At 44.5% G+C, this 22,517-nt stretch overlaps 1 protein-coding gene across 1 annotated transcript; it reads right to left on the bottom strand.

Annotated features, from left to right (window-relative positions):
* Positions 1–3,340: 3,340 nt before the first annotated feature.
* On the bottom strand, positions 3,341–21,658 carry LOC149342147 (endochitinase-like). Its single transcript, XM_089542119.1, has 9 exons — positions 21,558–21,658; positions 18,272–18,334; positions 17,993–18,187; positions 16,809–17,071; positions 14,408–14,511; positions 13,203–13,326; positions 8,425–8,616; positions 4,705–4,827; positions 3,341–4,246 (listed from the first exon to the last, which is right to left on the bottom strand). The coding sequence occupies exons 2-9, from the start codon at positions 18,321–18,323 to the stop codon at positions 4,097–4,099; spliced, it is 1,203 nt and encodes a 400-aa protein (XP_089398245.1). The 5' UTR covers positions 18,324–18,334; positions 21,558–21,658; the 3' UTR covers positions 3,341–4,096.
* Positions 21,659–22,517: the final 859 nt, after the last annotated feature.

Raw genomic sequence — 22,517 nt, 5'->3', positions numbered from 1 at the left:
ATTATTTAGCGCCCAATTTCTAGAATTTGAGAATTGCGTTACAAATTCTTCACGCCGCGCTTCAAGAAACAGCTTCATGTGATCGAAATTACTACGGATCACTCAGTTACAGAGCCCTCCATTACTGCACCTTTTTCTCTTATTCTTCTTTCACTTCTACCTTCTTCCTCTTCCTCACGGAGATATTGAGGTGTACACCGAGAATGGAGACGGTTACTGCGCCTTTCCTTTTTTCTTTTTCAAAACGAATAAAAAAAAAGAGGGCGACGGAAAGCCACACTTATGTACAAGCCAGGCGCCGTTTCTAGAAGTACATGAGCCAACTAGCCGAAACCAGAACTTTACCTCCTCGTGCCACGCACCAAAAGGTGCCCTCAGACCTTCGAGAAACCTTAGCTAGGAATTTATACTGACACCTTTTATTCAGGCAAGTGATTGTTGACAAAACTGATATTTCTTTGCAAGTTTAATCGACCTGTGGGGTGGCATAGCTAGCGGTCTCTCTGCCCTCTTTAATAAAAGTTTTAAATGTGCTTCATTCACATTATAGTTACACGAAATTCTGCAGCCCTCTAACAACGCCCTCTTTCTGGGACAACAGCGTATGTAGAGACAAAATCAAATTGAAGATAAGCCGTATATATTTTTTCTGTTCCGTATTATTTATTCGATGCGTCTTGTGCTTCCAGCAGTATAGCAGACCGAACGTCATGCTCCAGCGCACTCACAAACTGTTTTGCTTAATTGACGGGAAATAGTGTGGTGATGTGATTGTCTAGTATAGTGAGTTTAAATTTTAGAAACCATAGTTCACTGTTTGTATAGCCAGTCGTTATGTAACATTCTTTGACCGTCCAAAAATGTACTGGGAAGCCATTTGCTTCTTGCTTTGAGTTGTTGCCCTGACATAACATTGTTTCCTGCGGCAACGCGCTAAAAACACTCAGAAAAATTGATAACCTGTCTTGTCACGGAGCGCAAACGTTAGCAGGAAATGCATTGGAGGAAAGTCTTAGCTCTTTCTAGGGCTACTCATAGATAGTGATATCTGCAGGCAAGTATTGGTGAAGTGTTTTGGCTGCTGAGCTTTCCCCACCATTTCCCTTCTGGGTTCTTTGAGCTAAGCAGCGAGTCTCCCTGGCCGATTTCGGGCTTCGGGAAGCCTCCGCCATAAACCGCTTTCAGGCGGAGAGCGTGCTAGGCTTCCTTCGCCGCTTTCGCTGCTTTGCGGGCTGCCACGTTCTGCCACTTTTTTTTTTTATATAGTGCAGGGCAGCGCACTCGGCGTTTCTTTGAGGTATTCTACCCTCGTCCGTCCTTCAGCGAGCTTAGCGAATATTCGCGGATAACAACGACGGGATGAATGATGGCGAAAACGACAACTTCCAGAACCCACTACCTCTTACTTTCATTTCAGACAAAAAAAAAAAAATATCACTCAGTCAATAATCTAGTACACAGCGCTAATGGCGGTACCATGCCTTACTTCGAACACGTAGCGAGAGATTGGTATGGTTTATGGGTGTTTAACGTCTCAGAGTGACTCAGGCTATGAGGGACGCCGTAGTGGAGGGCTCCGGAAATTTCGACCACCTGAGTTTCTTTAACGTACACTGGCATCGCACAGCACACGGGCCTCCAGCATTTAGCCTCCAACGAAATGCAAGCAGCACGGCTGGATGCGAACTCGCGTCTGTCGCTTCAGCAGCCGGCGGCACGTAGCGAGAGAGGCTGCGACAATGGTCGAGTAGAACAAGGCATAGATAAAAGAATTTGTTATGAAGGTGCCGCCACTTGTCCGCGTCGAGCTCAGGGCTTTGTTCTGAGGAGCTTTTTTCCGGCTTCATATCATTCGGACGAAAAAATAAGAAAGCTTTCAGGCAAGTTCGGCTTCACGTTTGGCGTCGGGTTCGTCGCGGTTTCTGTGAGACTTTCGCCTGATTCAAAGCCGAGAACGGGAGCTGAAATCATTTCAGGTTTAAAAATCTCATCTCACGGGCGCTTTGCCTCGGGCGTGTTCCATTAAAGTGCATTTATGCCCTTTACCGTATATTGGCGACGAGCAGAAAAGTCGCAAGAATTCTCGGCAAGCGTCCATTTTTAGACGTCATACTTCCCTCGAGACGAAAACACGAAAGTCGAAAGACGCATTATTTTTCACCTGCTATCTTCCGCAAGTGGGGCTTATCCGCAGCGTCTGAAAGGAGGTCGCAAGGCGTCTCGCCTAAGGCCAAGCCGTGTCAGCAGCGATACTCTAGAGTGTAGCTTTTTTTATGGCAGTGAAATGCTGGCTAAACGCCCATTGCTGCCTTTGCACGAAGGACGACAAGGGCACTGCCAGCCCTGTAGCACGTATGACCGCCTCTTTCTAGCGGCAGAACTCAGAGCCGGCTTATACGTAAGTCATTATCTAGCTATGGAGCGAGCGCTGGTTTCCTCTTTCGCCGTTGACGGATCTGCCGACTTATTACAGCACGAGGCTCCCTGTCGAGAGATTTGTGATAGGTGCGGGGTCTAGTTAATGGAAAAACTGTTTAGGCGTGCTAGTGAAACGTGTTTGCCTGCCATGGGGCAATGTATCCGATCTGTCGATGTGTCCGATCTGTATCCGATTTTGTCAAGCTGACAAAAGCAGCTTTTAGCCCAGGTGTCCCACCAGAATTTTTTTTTTCTGGAAATAAACTGAAACTGAATCTCTATGCAATGGCAAAATTAACATTCTTGATTGGTGCTTATAGTAAGTACTGTTTGAAACATTAAAAGGAAAGAGCGAAAAAAGTATTACTCTAGTTATAAGCAATGTCCCCTTAGTCCCCTTTATGTATTCTCAGTCAGTCAGTCAGTCAGTCAGTCAGTCAGTCAGTCAGTCAGTCAGTCAGTCAGTCAGTCAGTCAGTCAGTCAGTCAGTCGGTCGGTCGGTCGGTCGGTCGGTCGGTCGGTCGGTCGGTCGGTCGGTCGGTCGGTCGGTCGGTCGGTCGGTCGGTCGGTTCGGTCGGTCGGTCGGTCGGTCGGTCGGTCAGACACACATACATTAGGTTGAGGCTACCTAAGAAGAAATGAAAATAATAAGCCCCTGCCTGCACCACATACGTACAACAGGCTAGACGGACGGACGGACGGACGGACGGACCGACCGACCGACCGACCGACCGACCGACCGACCGACCGACCGACCGACCGACCGACCGACCGACCGACCGACCGACCGACCGACCGACCGACCGACCGACCGACCGACCGACAGACAGACAGACAGACAGACAGACAGACAGACAGACAGACAGACAGACAGACAGACAGACAGACAGACAGACAGACAGACAGACAGACAGACAGACAGACAGACAGACAGACAGACAGACGGAGTCGCCGTGGTGGCTCAGTGGTTATGGTATCGGCTGCTGACCAAAAGGCGGGGTCCGATACCGGCCGCAGCGGTCGCCTTTCGATGGAGTTGAAATGCTAGGGGGCGGTATACTGTCGAGGTCAGTGCACGTCATAGAACCCCACGTGGTCAAATTTAGCTGGAGCCCTCCACTACGGCGCCCCTCATAGCCTGTGTCGCTTTGGGACATCAAGCCCCATAAACCAAACCAAGCACGCACACACGCACGCACACAGGCCCGCACACGCACACAGCCATTAGTTGAGGTACTTTATCATGGTGCAGGCCATAGTTCTAGCTAGTTCTATATTTTTTATTTTCTCTGCGTTAAGCTATGCAGAATACAGACATTTCCAAAAACGAAAAAAAAATTGATTCAATATTCTTACATTGGTTTCCATCTTGAGTTCTTGCTTGCAAACCTTGTAAATTTGAGCTTTCGTGATGAAGTTCTTTCATTCATCTTCTGTCTTCTTCTTGAGGTTCCAATTTGTGATATTTTAACGCTGAGCAATGTGCAAATGAACATTTCTTCTCTGCCTTGGAGCTGAACCAACCTGCTAATTCAGACTGCTGCAGCTCTCTTTAAACACGTATGTATTGCGCCGCAGCATTAGTCTGGGGCATTTAATATCGTTTATTTTAGATTTCTGTTGCTTCCCACAAGTAACCCATCTGTCGCCGCTGAGTGTGTCGATAACCAAGTGTTCATTAAAGAAAGATATTATTCCTCAGCTTGGGTATTCCGTTGTTGATTGTTTCCAGGAGGACGTTCTGTTTTCCGCACACACCTCTGAAATCATCCAAGTCACAGCTGAGGACCATTATGCCGGCATAGCCCTCTTTTCTCACGAATTCCACCTGGAATGAAAAGAGCGTTCTGTTTCATAAAGGAGTGATGTGAATGAGCAGCATAAATGTGGTTTAGTTTCAAGAAATTAACAAAAGTTTCAGAAAGTCTATCTCGTGTTGTTGGGTTAACGCCCTCAATTTATGAGAAGCAAATGAATGTTTGCAGCTTGCATGAATTTAAATGTGGCAAGGCCGTAAATGAATGCCGCTTTACTTCTTTAAAGGAATCACACTAGATAAAAAAAGGTGACTAATGGGAGAGTCGTTAAATAAACATAAAGGTTAAGGTCCAAGAAAGCGACATCATGATTGCCCCATAACTATGATCGATTGGAGACATTGTGAGACCGTAATGAATAATGCTAATGCATTTTAAACTCTCACTTTATCTTCTTTTTTGTTATGTACAATATTTTGTATCCAGTAAACAACATGAAGTGAATAAATAATTTTGCACGTAGAAGTACCTTTAGCGCAATGCTCTCTGGGTCCTCGTAGCCAACCCAATCCTGTCCGTTTGTTGCGTACGGGCACATGCCCTCTTCATCAAATCTCCGTTCCCACCGACCAAACATGACGTTCTTGCAAACCTGGAATGACATCAGAACATCGGGCTATTAGCAGAAAAATCATAGTAGTTTCTGATGCGTTATCATTGTTCTATTGCTGAGATGAAATTTCGGGAAGACTTTGTTAGCGTTGTGTGGGGCTATGATATTAAATTTTATTAGCTCAAACTTTAAGTCATAACGTGTCTTTATTTGCATGAAAACATTGCATGAGCGCCGAAATGAACTGTTGATAATTTCTAGCCTTTTTAGCTAGAACTAAGGGCCAAGGAAATAAAGTAAAAAAGTAAACAGAATAAATCTGTGCGCAGTGGCAAATTTACTACATTTAACCATGTGGCGTTGTGAGAACGCAGCTTTCTTTATCTGAACGAAATGGTGTTATTAAAGAACACGTCATTAATATTGCCCTTGAATGAGTAGGAATCGCCTGTACGCGTGCAGGGTGCTACTACTTGCAGCATACTGCAAGTAAGTTGAAAAGATGTCGATGCTATCTTGAACATACGTATGTCGCGAAAGAAAAATGATGACGCAGATAAAAGTTAGTTTGGTGATGGTTTCTGTGATGATGGCGGTTGGCTCATGGTTATGAAATGACGAGAGTGCGTGTTATATTAAGTTTGGCAGCAGCGGTTATTGGCTGTCTGCCATACCCGTTTCTTACATCCAGGTTGTACCATCTTTGAGGTAAGAGAAATACGTGGATATTGGCGCAATCGCTGTTCAAGTGCGCTACCTGCTGAACGGTGCGTTCGATTGCTTTCGAGAAGTGAAAACTTATTACGCGACGTCGACAACGAATCGCTTGCGCTTCATGACATCGAAGTTGTAGTCGGCAGTAAGAACAATTGGTTGGTTGGTTTATGGGGTTTAACGTCCCAAAGCGACTAAGGCTATGAGAGACGCCGTAGTGGAGGGCTCCGGAAATTTCGACCACCTGGGGTTCTTTAACGTGCACTGACATCGCACAGTACACGGGCCTCGAATTTCTCCTCCAAAGAAATTCAGCCGCCGCGGCCGGGATCGAACCCGCGTCTTTCGGGACAGCAGCCGAGCACCGTAGCCACTGAGCCACCGCGGCGGCAAGAACAATTGGAAAAGTGCGTTTGAAACGGGGGAGGGAGGAATTCATGAATTTCAAGACGTTTTCCTGAGAAGTTCTGAGGCATTTGGCGGCTTCTTGTTGTGATCGCGCGCCCCACCCGATCACTACAGAGGTAACATGAGATGCGAGGCAGAGATTCCGTACATGGTAGCGGGGGGGGGGGGGGGGGGGGGGGGGGGAGAGGAGGGTCACGTGATCACAGGCTAGACAATTTCGTGCTTGTTTACGGAACACTAGCGCCACCGACCTCACGAAGGCGGGGGAGCTAGGCTAAGATAGCTAGCGGATTAAACAGTCACTGCAAAATAGCAGCCGAGGAGGGCTTATCCGGGGTTGTTCCCACTGTCAAAAATATACGTCCACGCTCAAAGGAACACAGGTCACGTAATCTTTTCCGCCGCGACAATGACCCTGCTCGCCCATTGAAAGTCTTCACCAAGCATTTGGCAAACACTAGGCTGAAGGCACTGAAGCATCATCCTTGCACTCCATACCTCGCACCCCATGACTTCGCACAGTTTCCTTTCGTGAACAACAGGCTGAAAAGGAGATCGATAACATTCTTGCAACGTGTCGATAAATCCAAAGCCACAGGACGTGACGGATTGCCGACTGCTTTGCTTTCGGCTAATTTTTTAAAATACTTGCACATTATTTTTTGTAAATCGCTGCAAGAGAGCGCTATGCCTATGGATTGGAAAATTGCCAGTGTCGTACCGATACACAAATCAGGGCCTCGCAATATTGTTAATAATTACCGACCAGTCTCTATAACAAGTGTCGTTTGTAAAGTTCTCGAGCATGTGTTCTACACTAACTTCATGCAAAGCTCGAACAAATACTGTCTACTCAATCCTCAACAAAAAGGTTTCCTTAGCGGCTTTTCTTGCATTATCCAACTTACTGAATTAACCCATAATATAGCAGGTGTTTTTGATCAAGGAACTGCTGTTGACTGTTTGTTCTTGGACTTAAAAAAAAAGCCTTTGATGTTGATTTTCATTCAATTTTGATCGAAAGACTGTCATAGCATAGCATAAATGCATCGGCTGCTAATTGTATAAAATAGTATCTTAATTTAGTAAGATAACAGGCAGTCATAAATTGAGAATAATCGAATGATACAGATGTGTCTACAGGTACGCCGCAACGATCCATACTGGGCCCACTGTAGATTTTTTTCTGAAAATGATATTTAATGATATTTGTGATCATACGACTCTTGTATACGACTAGTCGCAGACAACTGTGTGTTGTACAGACCAATCAGTAATTTGAATTATTGCCTCCAATTACAGGAAGGCTTGGGTTGCCCCCGCATAGTGCGATACGCATGATGCGATACGTGGGACATGCAAATCAAGTTAAACAAAGCAGTACACATGTGTTTCACTAGAAAAAAGACGTCTCATGAATATAAATATAATATTGATGGACCGAACCTAGAATCTGTGCCTGAGCACAATTTTATTTCGTCGTTTACAAGGTAGCCAATCGTTATTAGGACCGATATGTTGGTTTTACTGCGGCTAAAGCATGCAGAGTTTTAGTGTTCACCCCCAGAAACACGAAACGATTTAGGGCTGAAACAAAATTCATATTTTACAAGACTTCTATGAGGTGTGTACTTGAATGTGGATGTACAATGTGGGATCCCTGTACAATGACTTATATCCTTAAATTAGAAATGGTGCAGAATATGGCAGCATGTTTTGTTTTTAATAACTACTCGAAGTATTTCAGTCTACCAACTGACAAAGAGAGTCTCGGTCGGCATGCACTTGAAAAACTGTGAAAAATGCTTTGTTTGAAAGTATTCCGCAATATATTTTATTATAAAACAGGTATAAAACCCTGCGGGTACATTCTGAGCCTCGATTACATTTAGTCGCATCTGGAACACACAAACAAGGTCGAAGAAACATATTGTAGAACATATCACTCCAATATGTCATTTCACCTAGAAATTTAAGGGAATGGAATCGACTTGATTGGGCTGCTCCAACTGTCGCATCGAATGATTACTAGGCTGGATTGATTCATTTTGGCATATTTTGATAGTTCTGTAATATATGTGCGCTATGTTTTTCTGTTGCATCATTTACCCCCCCCCCCCCCCCCCCCCCCACACACACACACACACACACATTCTAATGCTGTACTGGCGCTGTAAGTACACTGGTAAATAAATAAATTTAAGACGGTTTTTTAACAGCGAGTGCCTCCGAAGGGCTCACGATGACCAGTGAGCGTAGCACCGCAAGGCTGCACGGAAGTGTTGGTCCGATGAGAGGTTTTCAAGGATGGAGCGCTTTGAGCAAGGTGGAGAGTATTGTGAAAAATTTAGAAGAAAATGTGTCTCGCCAAACACTGACATTACGCCTGTTGTTATGGTTAACGCCTGTGTTTCCAAAGGGCGGATCTTCGAGGAAAATTAGGCATACCATCTGCGACGAAACATTTAGCGGCTTCGAATACTGCAAGAGTGACATCCTGACCACCGTGCTCACCTCAAAGTAGGCGTGTATGTTGTCGCTCATGAGGAAGGCGCCCCTCTGCGGCCGGTTCAGGAGGTCGATGGGGGCGTGCAGCCCGGTGTTGTACGCACTGGCCAGCCTGTACACGCGCCCGTAGAAGGCCACGCCCAGCACCAACTTCCGCTTCGAGGCGCCGCGATCAAGCAGAGCCTGAAGACCTTGCTCCTGAACAAAGGGACACAAGGAAAACGAAGGTTTTCTACGAGGCTCTTGCTACTGGTACAGTTGCCGCACAGTTACCACCGCTAAGAGAAAAGCGCACGAGGCTCGCGTTTGTAATATATGGTGTTTTCCCTAAGAACTTTTCTGGCTTCCTGTTAGAAGTGTTTTCCAGTGGACACGCATTGAATACGAAGCAATGAATTAACGGTATTCCTGTAGCTATCAGGCTAACAGCGAAGACAACAGGGGAGGCACGAATTGATTTAACTTGTGCAGTTCGACATCATTGTATATTGTAAAAAATATGGCTGGCGGTTTAGCATTCCTAAGCACGAAATATTGCGCTAAAGTAAAGTTTTTTGCAGGTGGACACCACCGGCACATACTTGAAAGCGCGGTTGAGGTGTCCGCGAAACCAAGGAGCCAGTTATGCACGTCTTAAACTTTTTAATTGTAAGTGCCAATTTACATAATGTACGCAGGCGGCCTACGCTCCAGTTCCGTATTTTTGCAGCAATGTTGTCGACGCCAACGCCTATTGCTACAGTGCCGTGTTTCTGCCACAACGTTGTCCACGTCAAAGCATGCAGCGCACATCTCTCTGTCACCACCGCAACATAGCTCGAAGTGCGAATATTAGTTTGGTAGTACTATTAGCTGATGAAGAAGACGATGTGCAATGCACAGCGCGAGAGCGTGTTGCAGTTTAATACGAGGCACGTCCGGCTGCGGCGACAGCCTACAGCGCTCTCGCGCCGTGGCCAGCGAAGCTGATTTGTTCGCGCCGCCGCGGGTTCTAATTCAAGTTGCGGATATTTTTTATTTATTTTTATTTATTCATTTCACTTGGCGCAAACCCACAAATACCGCGAGCATGCAAACATCGCAAGATGTTGCTACAAGGTGTCGGTAGCATGCAGATGTCCTTAGCTGTTAGTGTTTGCTCAGTGTGGTAACAATACTGTAGTAATTGGGCACCCTTCACGACAAACTCCAGATGTACTACTCGACCACAACGCCACGAAGTGGTAGACGCTGCCGAAAATACTGGAGTGCATTCCATGCGAGGACAAAAATATAAACATTGACGTAGTACTTTTATCATAGTGGTACCTCTATTATAGTATGCACATTGATTTTGATGGATTTCTTGTTTTCAGTACAGCTGCTCATGCCTTTATTTCACGCGGTCGATGAAATGTCGATTTTGTGGTGACAGATGAGCATGTCAGTATAGTGGTATTTGGTTAAGCACAGCACACATTACTTAAAAGCCTTTTACGCCTTGCTGGAGCTACTATTGTCTTCTAAAAGGAGATACTAACTTTTTGGATGGAAAAGTCGAATACCGGGTTCTGTGCGATTATACAAAATTCACAGGCGCGAAGTTTTCGTTTCAGAATATTTCATGAATTCTTAGCAAACGTCAGCAAAAATCTTTTTTTTTCTGAGCTAGTTCTAAAACTGTCTTAAAGTAAAGAAAATGCGTGTGAAAAAAAGTAGAAATTGGCGCGCAGCGCAAGTTTCTTATACCCCTGTCACACTAGCAAATTTAATGTCATTCGAACCTAATGGCATTCGATGCATCGAATGTCATTCGGTCTCTTTCCGTGCTACACGGAGAAAAGTAATGTCATTCGAAAATGATGGAATCGACGATCAGAGAAAAAAAAATAGTCCAACCTAACGTCATCAGCGCGCATAAAAGATGTTTGAAATTGTTGTGCAGTGTTTCAAAAGCGGGTGAGAACATTTGTGTGCCGTATTTATTATTATTTGCGGCCATTCTGCACCACTTTAGCCATCAAAAGCCAAGCCAAGTACAAAGTCAACCACAAATCCGAAAAATGTAAACAAACAAAATGGCTGACATGGCAGCGCGCGGACACGCGCGGAGCTTGGAAATGACTTCCAAAAGGTGAACTGCTCAGTTACGTCTTTAAGTACCTTCGAGCTTAACAAACATGGCACGCCAGCCAGCAAGAATCACGCATCCCAAAATGACCGACGGTCGCGGGAAAGATGCTGCTTCGCGCTCGGCCGCTGCTGTAGGCTGCTGAGATCGAGAGTAATAGCTATCCACGACAGCCTCTAGTGTGAACAGATTCACACCAACATTAACTTTTTAGAGCGCAGCTCTTTGGCGTCCGTTCCTGGGTTTCGCGTCGTCGTCGGCCTCGTAACCAGCTCCGCCCCCAATGTCACGCTTTTTAATTGGTCGAAATGCTCGTGACGTCACAGTGCGCGAATTTCAAATGGGGCCAATTGTACTTTGGCTAGTAACCATGCAACCAATCAAAGGGATCGTATAGTGATGCTGCAACTAAGTTGGACTGAGTTTAGTTAATTGCTTAATTAATCAATTAGCCTAATTAATATAGAGGAGAATGAAGAGGTCAGAAGAAAAGAAAAGAAAGACGCGCGCCGCAGCGACAACAGCGTCCGCGGAAGGAGACGCTGCTGAAAAAAAAAAACAGATAAGTACGAAGCCGCGTTCCCTCCACCACCACGCACTTCCCTACTCAGTAAGACGTTGCTCGTTTCATATACGTTGTGTCGAACATCCTAGACAGTTCCAACAATTGACAGGTTAATGACAGAACACGATGGATAGAAATACAAGAATATAAATATGAAATAGCCTAATTAACCTTTCTAGTTAGACCGCATAAATCAATAAAACCGAGAACGAAATTGGTCGAGTTGGGGAATCGAACCAGGGTCTCCGGAGTGCGATACGAGCACGCTAGCCACTCCGTAATGCCGGCTGAATGGTTTGGAATGAACAAAGGCGCGTCTAGCTAATACGGCGTCTTCGTTCACTCCCATCTTCCCCCTTTCCCTTACGGCGAGGTGCAGGTGTCCACCCAGATATGCGAGAGAGATACATTTCCTTTCCTCAAAAAATAAATTTACCGTCCAGCAAGGCGTACAGCCGAATTGGCGATGGCGTTCTGTGGACTCCCTGGCAGCGTTGCAAGACGCTGTCGCGTTCCACTCTTACAGGCGAAGCTTAACATGTTAACCACACATCAGTAACACACGCAGACAGCCAATGGACGCGTCATTCGCTGGCAGCACTTGATTCATCATTCACAACCACATTCTTAACGTACGCTCCCTTGCCGCACATGCCAAGGACGTACACCACGATCACATTCTGCGCCATTCCTCTGTATTTTGCTTTGCTGAAACCTGGATGGATCCCGAAGAGCATCTGGAAATCATAGATTTCCTATACTGCTGTGGTGCTCGCAGAGACCACAACAGAGCGGCGGGAGTCGCTATCTACTTGCGCACAGGTCTCTCTGCAATACCAGTCGAAATGTTTGGCACGTCACATGAAGTTGGCGAACTGTGCGCCGCAAAGTTGCCCAACGGCTTGCTGGTAGTAGCTGCCTACTTCGCCCCTACCGCACTCACGAAAGACGTCGTGCACTTCCTGCAACTCGCATTAACCGTCCATCGATCCACACCGATGTTAGTAGTGGGGGACTTTAATGTTGACATAAAGACAAACAGCAATTTCCTAACACTTATGCGGGAGAACATCCCGTTCCTCTCGCTCGTAACGCGTCCCACGGCTGTGACAACCTCGCGAGGCACTTGTATAGATCTCGTCTTTGAGAATCAAGCATTGGTGTACCAAGTCGAACATATATCAGTCTATTTCTCCGACCACAAAGCTTCCTTCATGACTGTCAAGAACTGTTAGTGGAGTCTTTGTTAAAGGAATACGTGTGAAAAATAAAAAAAAAATTCTGTGATAGCGCATACATGTGTTGCTCGATTTCTTTGCCTCAATCTATCGAAAAGGTGAAACAGCTTATTTGCTGCGCTCAAATTTCACATTAGGAAGTAACGTAATCGTCGGTAATTTTTTTTTTTAGCAGAACTAAATAAATGCACTTTCTAGGTTTGGCAGTGTGCACATTATTTTTTCGCGTCGCTTGTTCCTGCTGCGTATCTGGTGTCCAGAGTTCGCATTCGGTTCGAGATCGAATGCGAATGAGTTCCCCTAACACATTCGATGGCGAATGTCATTCGAACCTAATGACATTACATGTTCCCGTGTAGCAGTCGATTAATGACATTAGGTGCTAATGTCATTCGATTCGAATGACATTAAATTTGCTAGTGTGACAGGGGTATTAGCTATGTTGTCGCCCATTATGCTGTTATAACCATTTTTGCTCCTCTGTTTACGAATAGTAATATGGTTAACCGAGGTGAAAACTCGGCTGTGTGGAGGAGGCGCATAATGATATAAAGAAAAATGTACGAAAAGGTTGAGTTGAAGAAAAAGAGAAGCACGAAGACTGCTGCGTGCATTTTTCTTGCGTCATACTGCGTATACACTTTCCTTCTTTCGACTAAGCTGTAAGCCAGGAGGAATCTTCATATGACGTGATTTATTTCCTGCTAATTTCAAATGGCTGATTGTGTCAATTTAAGCTACCTGTATCACGAGAATTTGATGTCCTATTTCACTGCAAAAGCAAACTGAAATGAAAAACTAGACGGAACGGTTTACTTTCTTTTCTTATACACTTAAAGCTCTATATGCCACCTTGCTTCTTCGCACTCACCACATTCAACTCAGGGACGTCAGGTCCGTCGATTGCTCTGGGACGGAGTGGACTGTGAATATCAGTTCTACCGTTCCAGTTGCCTCTTAGATCGTAACCGATGACGTTCATCCAGTCCAGGTATCTAAAAAGTTAGTGTAAAACAACTGCGTCAGGAAAAAGGTTTTCACTTGGGGGACTGAACCACATTGTTGAAACGGCATTTGTATGAGTCACTCTTCTACTAAGCTGAATGGAAGGAAAAAGGGACGGTGTATCGGGGCCGAATTTGACGGATGTTATGATCCCAGAGCGTTATTGCACGTTGCCGCGGTGCTGAATGCTTCTATACATATTGGCATGGGTGTATGTGTGTTTGAAAGTTTGCTAATGTGAGTAAGCTCTACATCCTGTTTGGTCTTGTTTTAGAGTTGCCTGGTTACCGCCGCGCCGTTCCACACGCACATGCGAAAACACACATTCAATTACATTCTTCGTTCTTCAAAAATGCACTAAAAGCAAAGGTAAAATAGGCTCGGTTATTGCTCTTAAATATAGTATATTCAAGTAGTTATCATGTATTGAAACTACTTTAGAACGTGGGAAATGATATGGACGGCGAATACTTTAAACCATACCTTGAGAAAAGAAGTATTGCTAGGAGCTGAGAAAGAAATAACTGAAGAAGGGACAGCAACACGAATTAACAACGCATTTTACAGATTTGAGGAAGGGAAAGCTTGTCGCAAGACCTTATTTCTGATTGTTTTGCTCTACCGTTTAATTTAGCTCACTTGAAATGGTCTAGACAGCTGCGTGGTGTAATACTGATTTTTTTTTCTTGCTCGCATTGACTTAAAGCAGGACAGTAACAGCGAGTACCTTCGTGGGCATGCACTAGGTGTCGTATAAGCGGCATGTTTTTCGGTTATTGAACTTAATTAAGAAAGTGACACACCTTAAAGCTGTGTTCGTACTGCAGTCAGGAAGGACATTTTGTACATAAATAGTGCAAAGACAATCTATCCATTCATGAGTTTATATTCGCCAGAGAGCAAAGTGAGGTGCATTTTTCACCATAACGTAAACCCAGTCTAGCGTCTAGGATAGTGGGTGGTATATAAAGACAAATATGGAATTCTCATTTTGCTTTAATCATCCCGTGACAGCAAAATTTAACATTGTCGGTAATTTGCATACGTAGTAAGCGTCACAAAACTGCGTACCTGTCTATGGCGGGTATGTTATATCCGGCGTCCAGTATGTTCTGGTTAATGGGCACGCCTGCTGTGAGGAGGAGTTTGTGCTCCTTGAAGGCAGCGTACAACTCCTGTAAGAAGAGGGAAGTTGGCGTTGAAGTAGTACCTTGTACTTTTCTGCTGATATTTACTGAGAGTGATTTCGGATAAGATCGCACAATGGTGGCTCGTCAGCATTTTGGATTAAAAAAATATTTTTATTCGTCATTGCCTGATGACAGGAAAGAGCAATTGTTTTGTTCAGAAAAATATCTGGAAGTACAGAAAGCTATTGATAACGAAGGGTGGACTCTTGGGTTATAAATAACTAAAATATTTTATGAGGATATGACTGAAAAAATTTCAAGCAAATTTATAACTGGCACACTGTGCGACAAGTTGCGTTGATTTATTTTTTTCTAGAATTTGGCGCAAGAATTTTGGCGAATTTGGAGCAAGAAAGTTTTCCCTAACTTTGGGGCTTTATCTGATAGCAGAAATACGCTACAATCGTAAACATTTCACGCTGCCTTTTACACAAGCTTGTCTACTGAACAATATAGAATTCACCGGCATATCTTTTACGGATAGAAAAATAACGCGAAAACTCCTTAAATCGCAGAACCACGAGACTTCGGAATGCGATTAAAGAAAAATACCCATTTATGATATTTTTATACTCTTTCCATGCATTGTACTCTATATGAATATTCATAAGCATTAAAACAATTTGCCTAATATTGCTGATGCTGTAAAGCAGTACCTCTAACATTGGTTCCGAATAACTTAAAATATCTTGCAAACACACGCCTAAAATTTTTAGAGGACATTTATATTTACCACAGAGTGCTCCAAGTTACATTGTCTATTCTTAGCTTTAGTGTTTTTCGAAAATTTTGAAGATTAGCGCGCATGATTTTTCTCAACTTTGGATTCCTTGCTGCAAGTACAGACAAAATATAATTATGACTAGTCTAGAGTGTGTTCTGTTCACAATTTTATGCTAAACAATATAATATTGACTGATACGGGTATGCAATACTGATAAGGAAATATTACTCAAACTTCAAGCGACTAGATAACCGCAGATTATGAATGACGAATGATAAAAACTTATGAAATATATTTCTTGCACTTTGTTCAGGTATTATGTATTATATGAATATGCATTAAAAACATCTTGAGTGTTGCAGTTTTGGCTCTTCGGTGGATGTGTTTTTAATAGCCTTCCAAAGTTGTCGTGCTTCTGCAATTCCTGGGTTTTTTGAATTGATATTTTTCGATCTGTAAAAGATATGGTGGTGAGTTTATAGGTTTGTGTAGAAGGCTCCGTGTAGTATTCGAGGTTACAGATTATTTGTTTTTTAGACATGAATCCTAAAAGTTTGCACAAAAACATCCTATGCGCCAAATTTGCAAAATATTTTGAAGAAAAACTTTACAAATAAACCAAACTAACTCAGCTTACTCTTCAGCAGTCATAGAGGTGTTGTATGAATTTTGATTCTCCTCAAAACCTATTTCCAGTAATTCAGAACCAAAGTTGGCGAAAACAGCACGGCACGTGCGCGGGAGTCCATGATCAAGAATTTTTTACGTAGTACTTTTTCTGGAAAAAATAAACTGCAGATCCTTTCTGTTTGATGATTGGGCAGTGATATTATAAAATATCCACTGAATCTAAAATGTAAAGCAGCCATCCACTGCCTAATACTATCTGAAATTGCCCTGAAGAAAAGTGAACGCATCGTGGTACTGAAACGAGATCTTTACTTCAATATAGAAAGCCTTTATCACTACTTCAATGTGTTTTATATATTGGAGACCTCTCCAACAAAATTAGTGTTTACGGCAGAAATAATTGTTTGGTCAAGATGAAACAAGACAGACTTGAGCGCATCAACGTTAAACGAATCGACAGTAAAATTTCAGAGGTCTCCACCTTTGTAACGCAAACAAACGGTTACCGCATATCATCACAACCGGCTGCCTGATATTTATTACGCTAATACAACATTGTGCACTGTTTAAAGTGCACTGATGACACCATTTTTTTTCCAAAGTAAACTTTATTGGAGATTCTGAGTTTATTTTGTATGAATGCGAATCCGAATATACATCTCCCTTTTTTTTTCTCAATTTTATCGCGTTTTCTGGTTCAGTAAAATGCGATTTTGTTCACACTGAAATGAACGGGTAACACAACATGTGTCAAACATCCTTCTCTGTCATACTGTTTATGAAACTGCGTCTTCATATGATTAACACAGATTGCGAAAACACGGAGGGCGAAATCCCCCTCTGTTTGTTTCTAAGCGCTTGCGTGCCACATGATTGGGAACTATGCCTGTCATTATAAGTGGCAAACAGAATGGCTCTTTTTTCTGACCTTGAGAAGCCTGACAAAATTGATCTTGTCCCTTCTGTTTCCTCCTCGGTCGCGATGTCCCGGAAAAAGCCAGAAAACATCTAGACCGTCTAAGTCGCCGTTCACGAGCAGTTGGACGGTGTCTGTTATGAACGCCCTTCGTCGTGTCCGAGTGGTAGCCATGGCTGATATGGTTTTAGTCTCGTTGCTCCAGCCACCGATTGAAAGAAGCGTCTTCAATCGTGGGAACTTCTTTTTCAGCTTGGCAAACTCTGCAAACCTTACTGCAAGAAGAAGGGGAAAGGTGAAGTTTAGTTTAGTTTATTTTACGCACTAAACTTCACAGTAGTTGAGTTTAGTAGAAACGTGAAGGTTAATGCGTATTGTTTTCTAAAAACTTTGTTACCTACCAAATAATGTCCACCGTAGGACACACCTAAAGACGTCCAATCACTCCTGTCTTGCGGTAGCGAAATCCCGGTTACACAGAAAATTTCCTGAGCTTCTCACTCGTTTTGCCTTCTGCCAACATCGTTTGCTTTTTCATTTTCTTCGTGTCCACTATTTGCGTTTAGCAAATCAGTAGTACGCATTATGTGCTTTGACCAAGTGCATTTCATCGTCTGTTGAAGCTGGTATAACTCACGTTTCTTCTATGATCCACTTTTCTTTTGCGAATTTGGCCATATCGATGTTAGCTGCAGCTGTGTGAAAACGGAGAGCACTTTGCCGACAGTAAGGGCTTACCAGCTTCGACGCTTGATTCAATACACGGCGCTGGCGAGGTGTTTTTGCAGCGTAATTTTTTTGTTCCGTATCTACACGTGCATGAGACCTCTGTTTTGAAAGCACTCTCCGCTCCAGCTTTCGTATCGCTTAGCCCGTTGTGCCTCTCGCGGTGTGGGCCGGGAAGGTTTCTTTTTAGTTCTTTTTCTAGCTCATTCTACTCTTTGTCTTTGCGCTTCGCTTCATCTTGCAACGACAACAGCGATCTGATGAAGAAACACCGCTCATAGTCTTTATCCGGCTGTTATCTGCGTGTTCGTTAAAAAAAAAAAGAAACGGTTCTCATATCGGTTTCATAAAATTTCTTCCGCAACTGACGCTGCGGCACGCTTTCATTTAAATATTCTCGAAGAACATTCAGATTTAAAAACAGCTTTAATGTTGCCTCTCCTCAATGATTTGTTTCCTCGGCACTTTACCATTGGGATCCCGCTTGATAGTCCAGCTGGTGTCGTTCAACTCCATGTAAGCCAAGTTCACGTGACTGCAGAGGTTCCCGGGCACATTTTCCATGTCATAGTTCATGGGTGTAGGACGGAAGGCTTGACCTTTTTCATAGTAGCATACCACGGGAAGAATCCGTCCATGACTGAAGTTTTCAATGAAGACAGCCCCTAGAAAGGCACAGAAAATTAGGAGACACTGATATTAAAATCACTGTGGATACTATAAAAAATGCTTTAACGAGATAAACTTACCACACAGCCGACAGGATGCCACCAGGAAAAGGAGAAACAAAAACACTGGCATCTTGAAGAATTCTGTGCGAAAAGCAAAACAAAAAAGAATTGGAGGGGCCACACAAGCTCCACCTTAAGGGTATGGTGCAATAGCTTAGTGGGTTTATGCCCATATATACTGTCCTGCGATGGCAGGTGTTTCCAACGGTGACCTTTGTACGACACAGGTTGCCGATCATTGATTTAACTGCCACCTTCCACTGAGGGCAGCTAGCGCACAATCCGGTGGGTGGGTTGTGATGACACCACAATGTCACGTGAACTAGGTGGACCATCTGCCTTCTAGGTTGCTCCTCGGGGGATTTTTCGTAAATTTTTCGCTCATGGTCAATGACGCCGACGCCGCTTTTTCTGCGACACGAGCTCCTTAACGCTGTCACGTTAAAATTACATTTAACCCTGTGAAGCAGACTCAGTGGCTATTAATAGACCTGCCATATATCGCGCAAAACAATGCACCACATGCCGATGCCGCAAGAACTTGAAATTCGGCAAACTTTGCGACGCGTCTGTGAATGAGTGGGGATCTCGAGGGTCTGTTTTGTTTATATTTGAGAAAAGATAGCAAAATCCTTCATTCCTGTGCATTCTGTTGATACTTTCACACTGCTTTTCTTAACAGCGTTAGAATTTCTCCAAGCAGTTCCGCATGCGGTGCCCGTTGACGTGTTCTTCTAGGGCGTGATAAATAAATACGTCTTCGTTGCTTGTCTCGAACAAAAGTACTTAGCCACCACAACTCGGACAGAATTTCTATTATCTATTTTAATACGAGAGCATTGCATGGCTCATCGGCGTCCAAAAAATATACGCGATCTGGCAGAAAAATGGCTGAGGCTTAACTTGGTTAAGCCTGGAGAATGCGAAGCATCATCGTGTCGCGTAATTTGAAGGCGCACAACCACAGCGACGGCGCGAGGTGGGCCCCCGTTTCTCCACTGTCGTGACTTCATCAAGTCACGTGGTGTGACGTCATGTATCACGTGATTTGGAGGCGCACAACCACAGCGACGGCGCGAGGTGGGCCCCCGTTTCTCCACTGTCGTGACGTCATCGTGTCACGTGGTGTGACGTCGTGTCACGTGATTTGGAGGCGCATAACCACGGTGAAGGGCTGAAGTGGTAGCTAAAGTAGTATGCTTCGCATAAAAGATAAATTTCTTTTGACGGTGCGAGGAATGGAACCCAGAACTTTCAGATTGCGAGGCAAGCGCGCGCAACCTATAGGCCACAGTTTTTCTTTTCTGTTCTTTTTTTAACAAACCCGCGTCGCTTCTTGGTGGACACAGGGGAACCTAGTATATGCGTTGTCTTACGACTGTATGCTAATGAGTTGGTATGTCACTAGAAAGGAAAGGAAAAAAGAATAAAGAGTAAATAAAACAAAAAAAACAATGCTTTTGCATTCAAAATACGCAAGCAGTCTTAAGTAGCGCCAAAGCATGCAAACACAGGCAAAGAAAGGAGAAGACACAGCGCTTGTGTCTTCTCCTTTCTTTGTGTTTACATGCTTTGGCGCTGTTCCTTTCCTTCAATTCAAAATGCGCAAACTAGCCCAAAAAGAAGTTTTATTGGGGTTTAACGTCCCAAAGCAACTCAGGCTATGAGGGACGCCGTAGTGAAGGGCTTCGAAAATTTCTACCACCTGGGGTTCTTTAACGTGAACTGATATCGCACAGTACACGGGCCTCTAGAATTTCGCCTTCATCGAAATTAGCCGCCGCGGCTGGGATCAAACCCGCGTCTTTCTGATCAGCAGCCGAGCGCCGTAACCACTGAGCCACCGCGGCGGGGATTGAAGTCTTAAGTACTCTCCGTATTTTTTTGTTCTTAATTATGTCATGAAACAGTCCATTATTTAGCAGTGATATCTCCACCAATACTACCTTACTCGGCAAAGATTTGGCTTTGACGACTCATTGAAGACTACTAGTTGCACCGCAAATTTTTCCCTCATTGTTACACACAACATGGATGGTGAATATGTGTGCGTGAAAGTATATTTTATTTGTCATATTTTCTTCCCCGCGAAGTTTGATTAGCTTGCAGCAGGTAGTGCAGAGGAACAGTGCACTGAAATGACGACTGACAGAAGAGATGCTTGGTTGAATTCCTGCCTGCAGAAACTTTGCCACTCACTAGCATTTATCGTCGCTTGCCGGGCGCCCACGCAGAATCTCTATGCGCATTTTTTTTTTCAGAATTTGTATGCCAAGAGGTGGATGAAGGCCGATAAAGCCGCCTATTTTTTTTTTTCTTGCGGGACGGGGGGGGGGGGGGGGGGGGATATGCCTGCCATCGTGCACGGGCTGCGTGTATAGTGGTTGCGTGTCGCATCGGTGTCGTCACTCCTGAACTGCCGCGGTAAATGCCCCAATATGACTACACCTGTTTTATGGTAGCCATCAACGCGCAACAGGCGTTCTCAAGAGTCGATGAGCGCGGTGTCTCTCGTCAGGAGGAATGCACGTTAAGAGATCGGAAGCGGGCGGAGTGGGTGAGAGAACAAACGCGGGTTAATGACATCCTGGTTGAAATCAAGAAGAAGTGGGCTTGGGCAGGGCATGTAATGCGAAGGCAAGATAACCGCTGGTCCTTAAGGGTAACGGAGTGGATTCCAAGAGAAGGGAAGCGTAGCAGGGGGCGGCAGAAAGTTAGAAGGGCGGATGAGATTAAGAAATTTGCGGGAATACGGTGTCCGCAACTGGCGAAGGACAGGGTTAATTGGAGAGACATGGGAGAGGTCTTTGCCCTGCAGTGGGCGTAGTCAGGCTGATGATGGTGATGATGATCCCAGCCCTGCACGGGCTTCAACAGCGGGCACTGCGTCTTACTTGAGTTTGCAGCATCAATACTTCACAGCGGGCTCGCGCAATAGTTTCTCAGTACAATCATATATCCATTACTATAACGAAGATCCGGTAATATATCCGGCAATATCCGGCAATATATAGAAGAGGCAATATATCTTGTTTTATGAGCACCTTCTGGTTTTGCCAGCGAGCGAGCGAATGCTCTGTTATACGGCTCTGCACTGTCGTTGTGAGCGTACCACGGCTGACTCCGAACTATAAGCCTAATTAAGTATACATGAAATACTATTTATTTTTCTCCCCGTTACTTTAAAGATGATCACAGGTACGTCTGGGTAGTACAGCGATGCATTTGAGAACATCATGATGAAGTGGTTGACGGTATGCATATTTGGGCTAATTAAATTCCATAAAGGTGATGAGGCACTTACCTCATGAGGTGCCTGATTTCATCGCTGAAACATAAGGTCTTGGCGTATTGAAGGTAGTCGGCGACTGCTGCTCTCGTGCGACGGGAGCTAGGTTTCTGTTACGCGCTTCCTTCAGTGGCATCCTTTGTTACCTCATATCCCGTCTGAACGAGTTGGAGATTCGTCGAATTTCTCCATTCGGCGGAAAGCGTAGGAGACACATATCACCACCGGCGCTTTGGTTGTTGGGGATATAAAGCTACGCGAGGGTTATTGATATTCCTCTCAGAACTACGACGTCACAGCCCTTCTTGGAAGTTCGAAGACAGAAATATAAGTAGAGTTGCCAGTGTGAAATATTAAATAACCGCCCTACTCATTCCATGTGCCTAAGTCATGTTTGTAAATCGCCATTGTAAGGCTGAGTGATCCACCTTAATATTAAGGCGGTTGCACTGATCTAGACTTGAGCAGACTAAGCATTTTACGAAGGATTTATGCCTTCAAGCACGTAAAAATTATATTCGCACTTCAGGCACGTAGGTTGTGTGCTTGGGAAAATTGTACAGCCTGTGTGCTGTCATAATCTAGGTTCTGTACATGCATGTGTCCGATTCCATTTGATTGAAGAGATCTACATCGCGCCGCAACTGTAGCATTATGCTTGCTCGCAGGGGGGGTAGTAGTAGTAGAAACATTTATTGACAATTAAAAATGAAGCTGAAGTCTTCTGCTGCGGGTGCTGTCCTTATTTCAGGACTCCAATGGCGATGGCTGTTTCTCTCGCCTGGGACACCAGGTTACGCTGGATCGTCAGGTCAGAGCTGCACAGAGCGACCTCCCACTGCTCCTTCGTGTTGCGTGTTTGTAGGTTGTCTGGCTTTTCGTCGTGACGTGGTTGCTGCGGGTCTCTCGTAGCACCACGGCCATGCGTCTTTGTAGTGTTCAGGGAATATTATGCTGTATTTATGTGAATTTGGG

This window comes from Amblyomma mixtum, chromosome 5 (genome assembly GCF_055824585.1).
Source record: "Amblyomma mixtum isolate Tamu chromosome 5, ASM5582458v1, whole genome shotgun sequence".
Lineage (NCBI taxonomy): Eukaryota > Metazoa > Arthropoda > Arachnida > Ixodida > Ixodidae > Amblyomma > Amblyomma mixtum.
The sequence above is the reverse complement of the archived record's forward strand: the minus strand, read 5'-3'. Positions and strand labels throughout refer to the sequence as shown.

Excerpts from the sequence above, each read along its gene's own strand:
- LOC149342147 (XM_089542119.1), bottom strand. The coding sequence starts at position 18,323 with ATGCCAGTGTTTTTGTTTCTCCTTTTCCTGGTGGCATCCTGTCGGCTG. Across the intron at positions 17,072-17,992 it reads TATCAAGCGGGATCCCAATG|TAAGGTTTGCAGAGTTTGCC; the intron begins GTAAAGTGCCGA and ends TTCTTCTTGCAG. Across the intron at positions 14,512-16,808 it reads ATTTTGTCAGGCTTCTCAAG|GAGTTGTACGCTGCCTTCAA; the intron begins GTCAGAAAAAAG and ends CTCTTCTTACAG.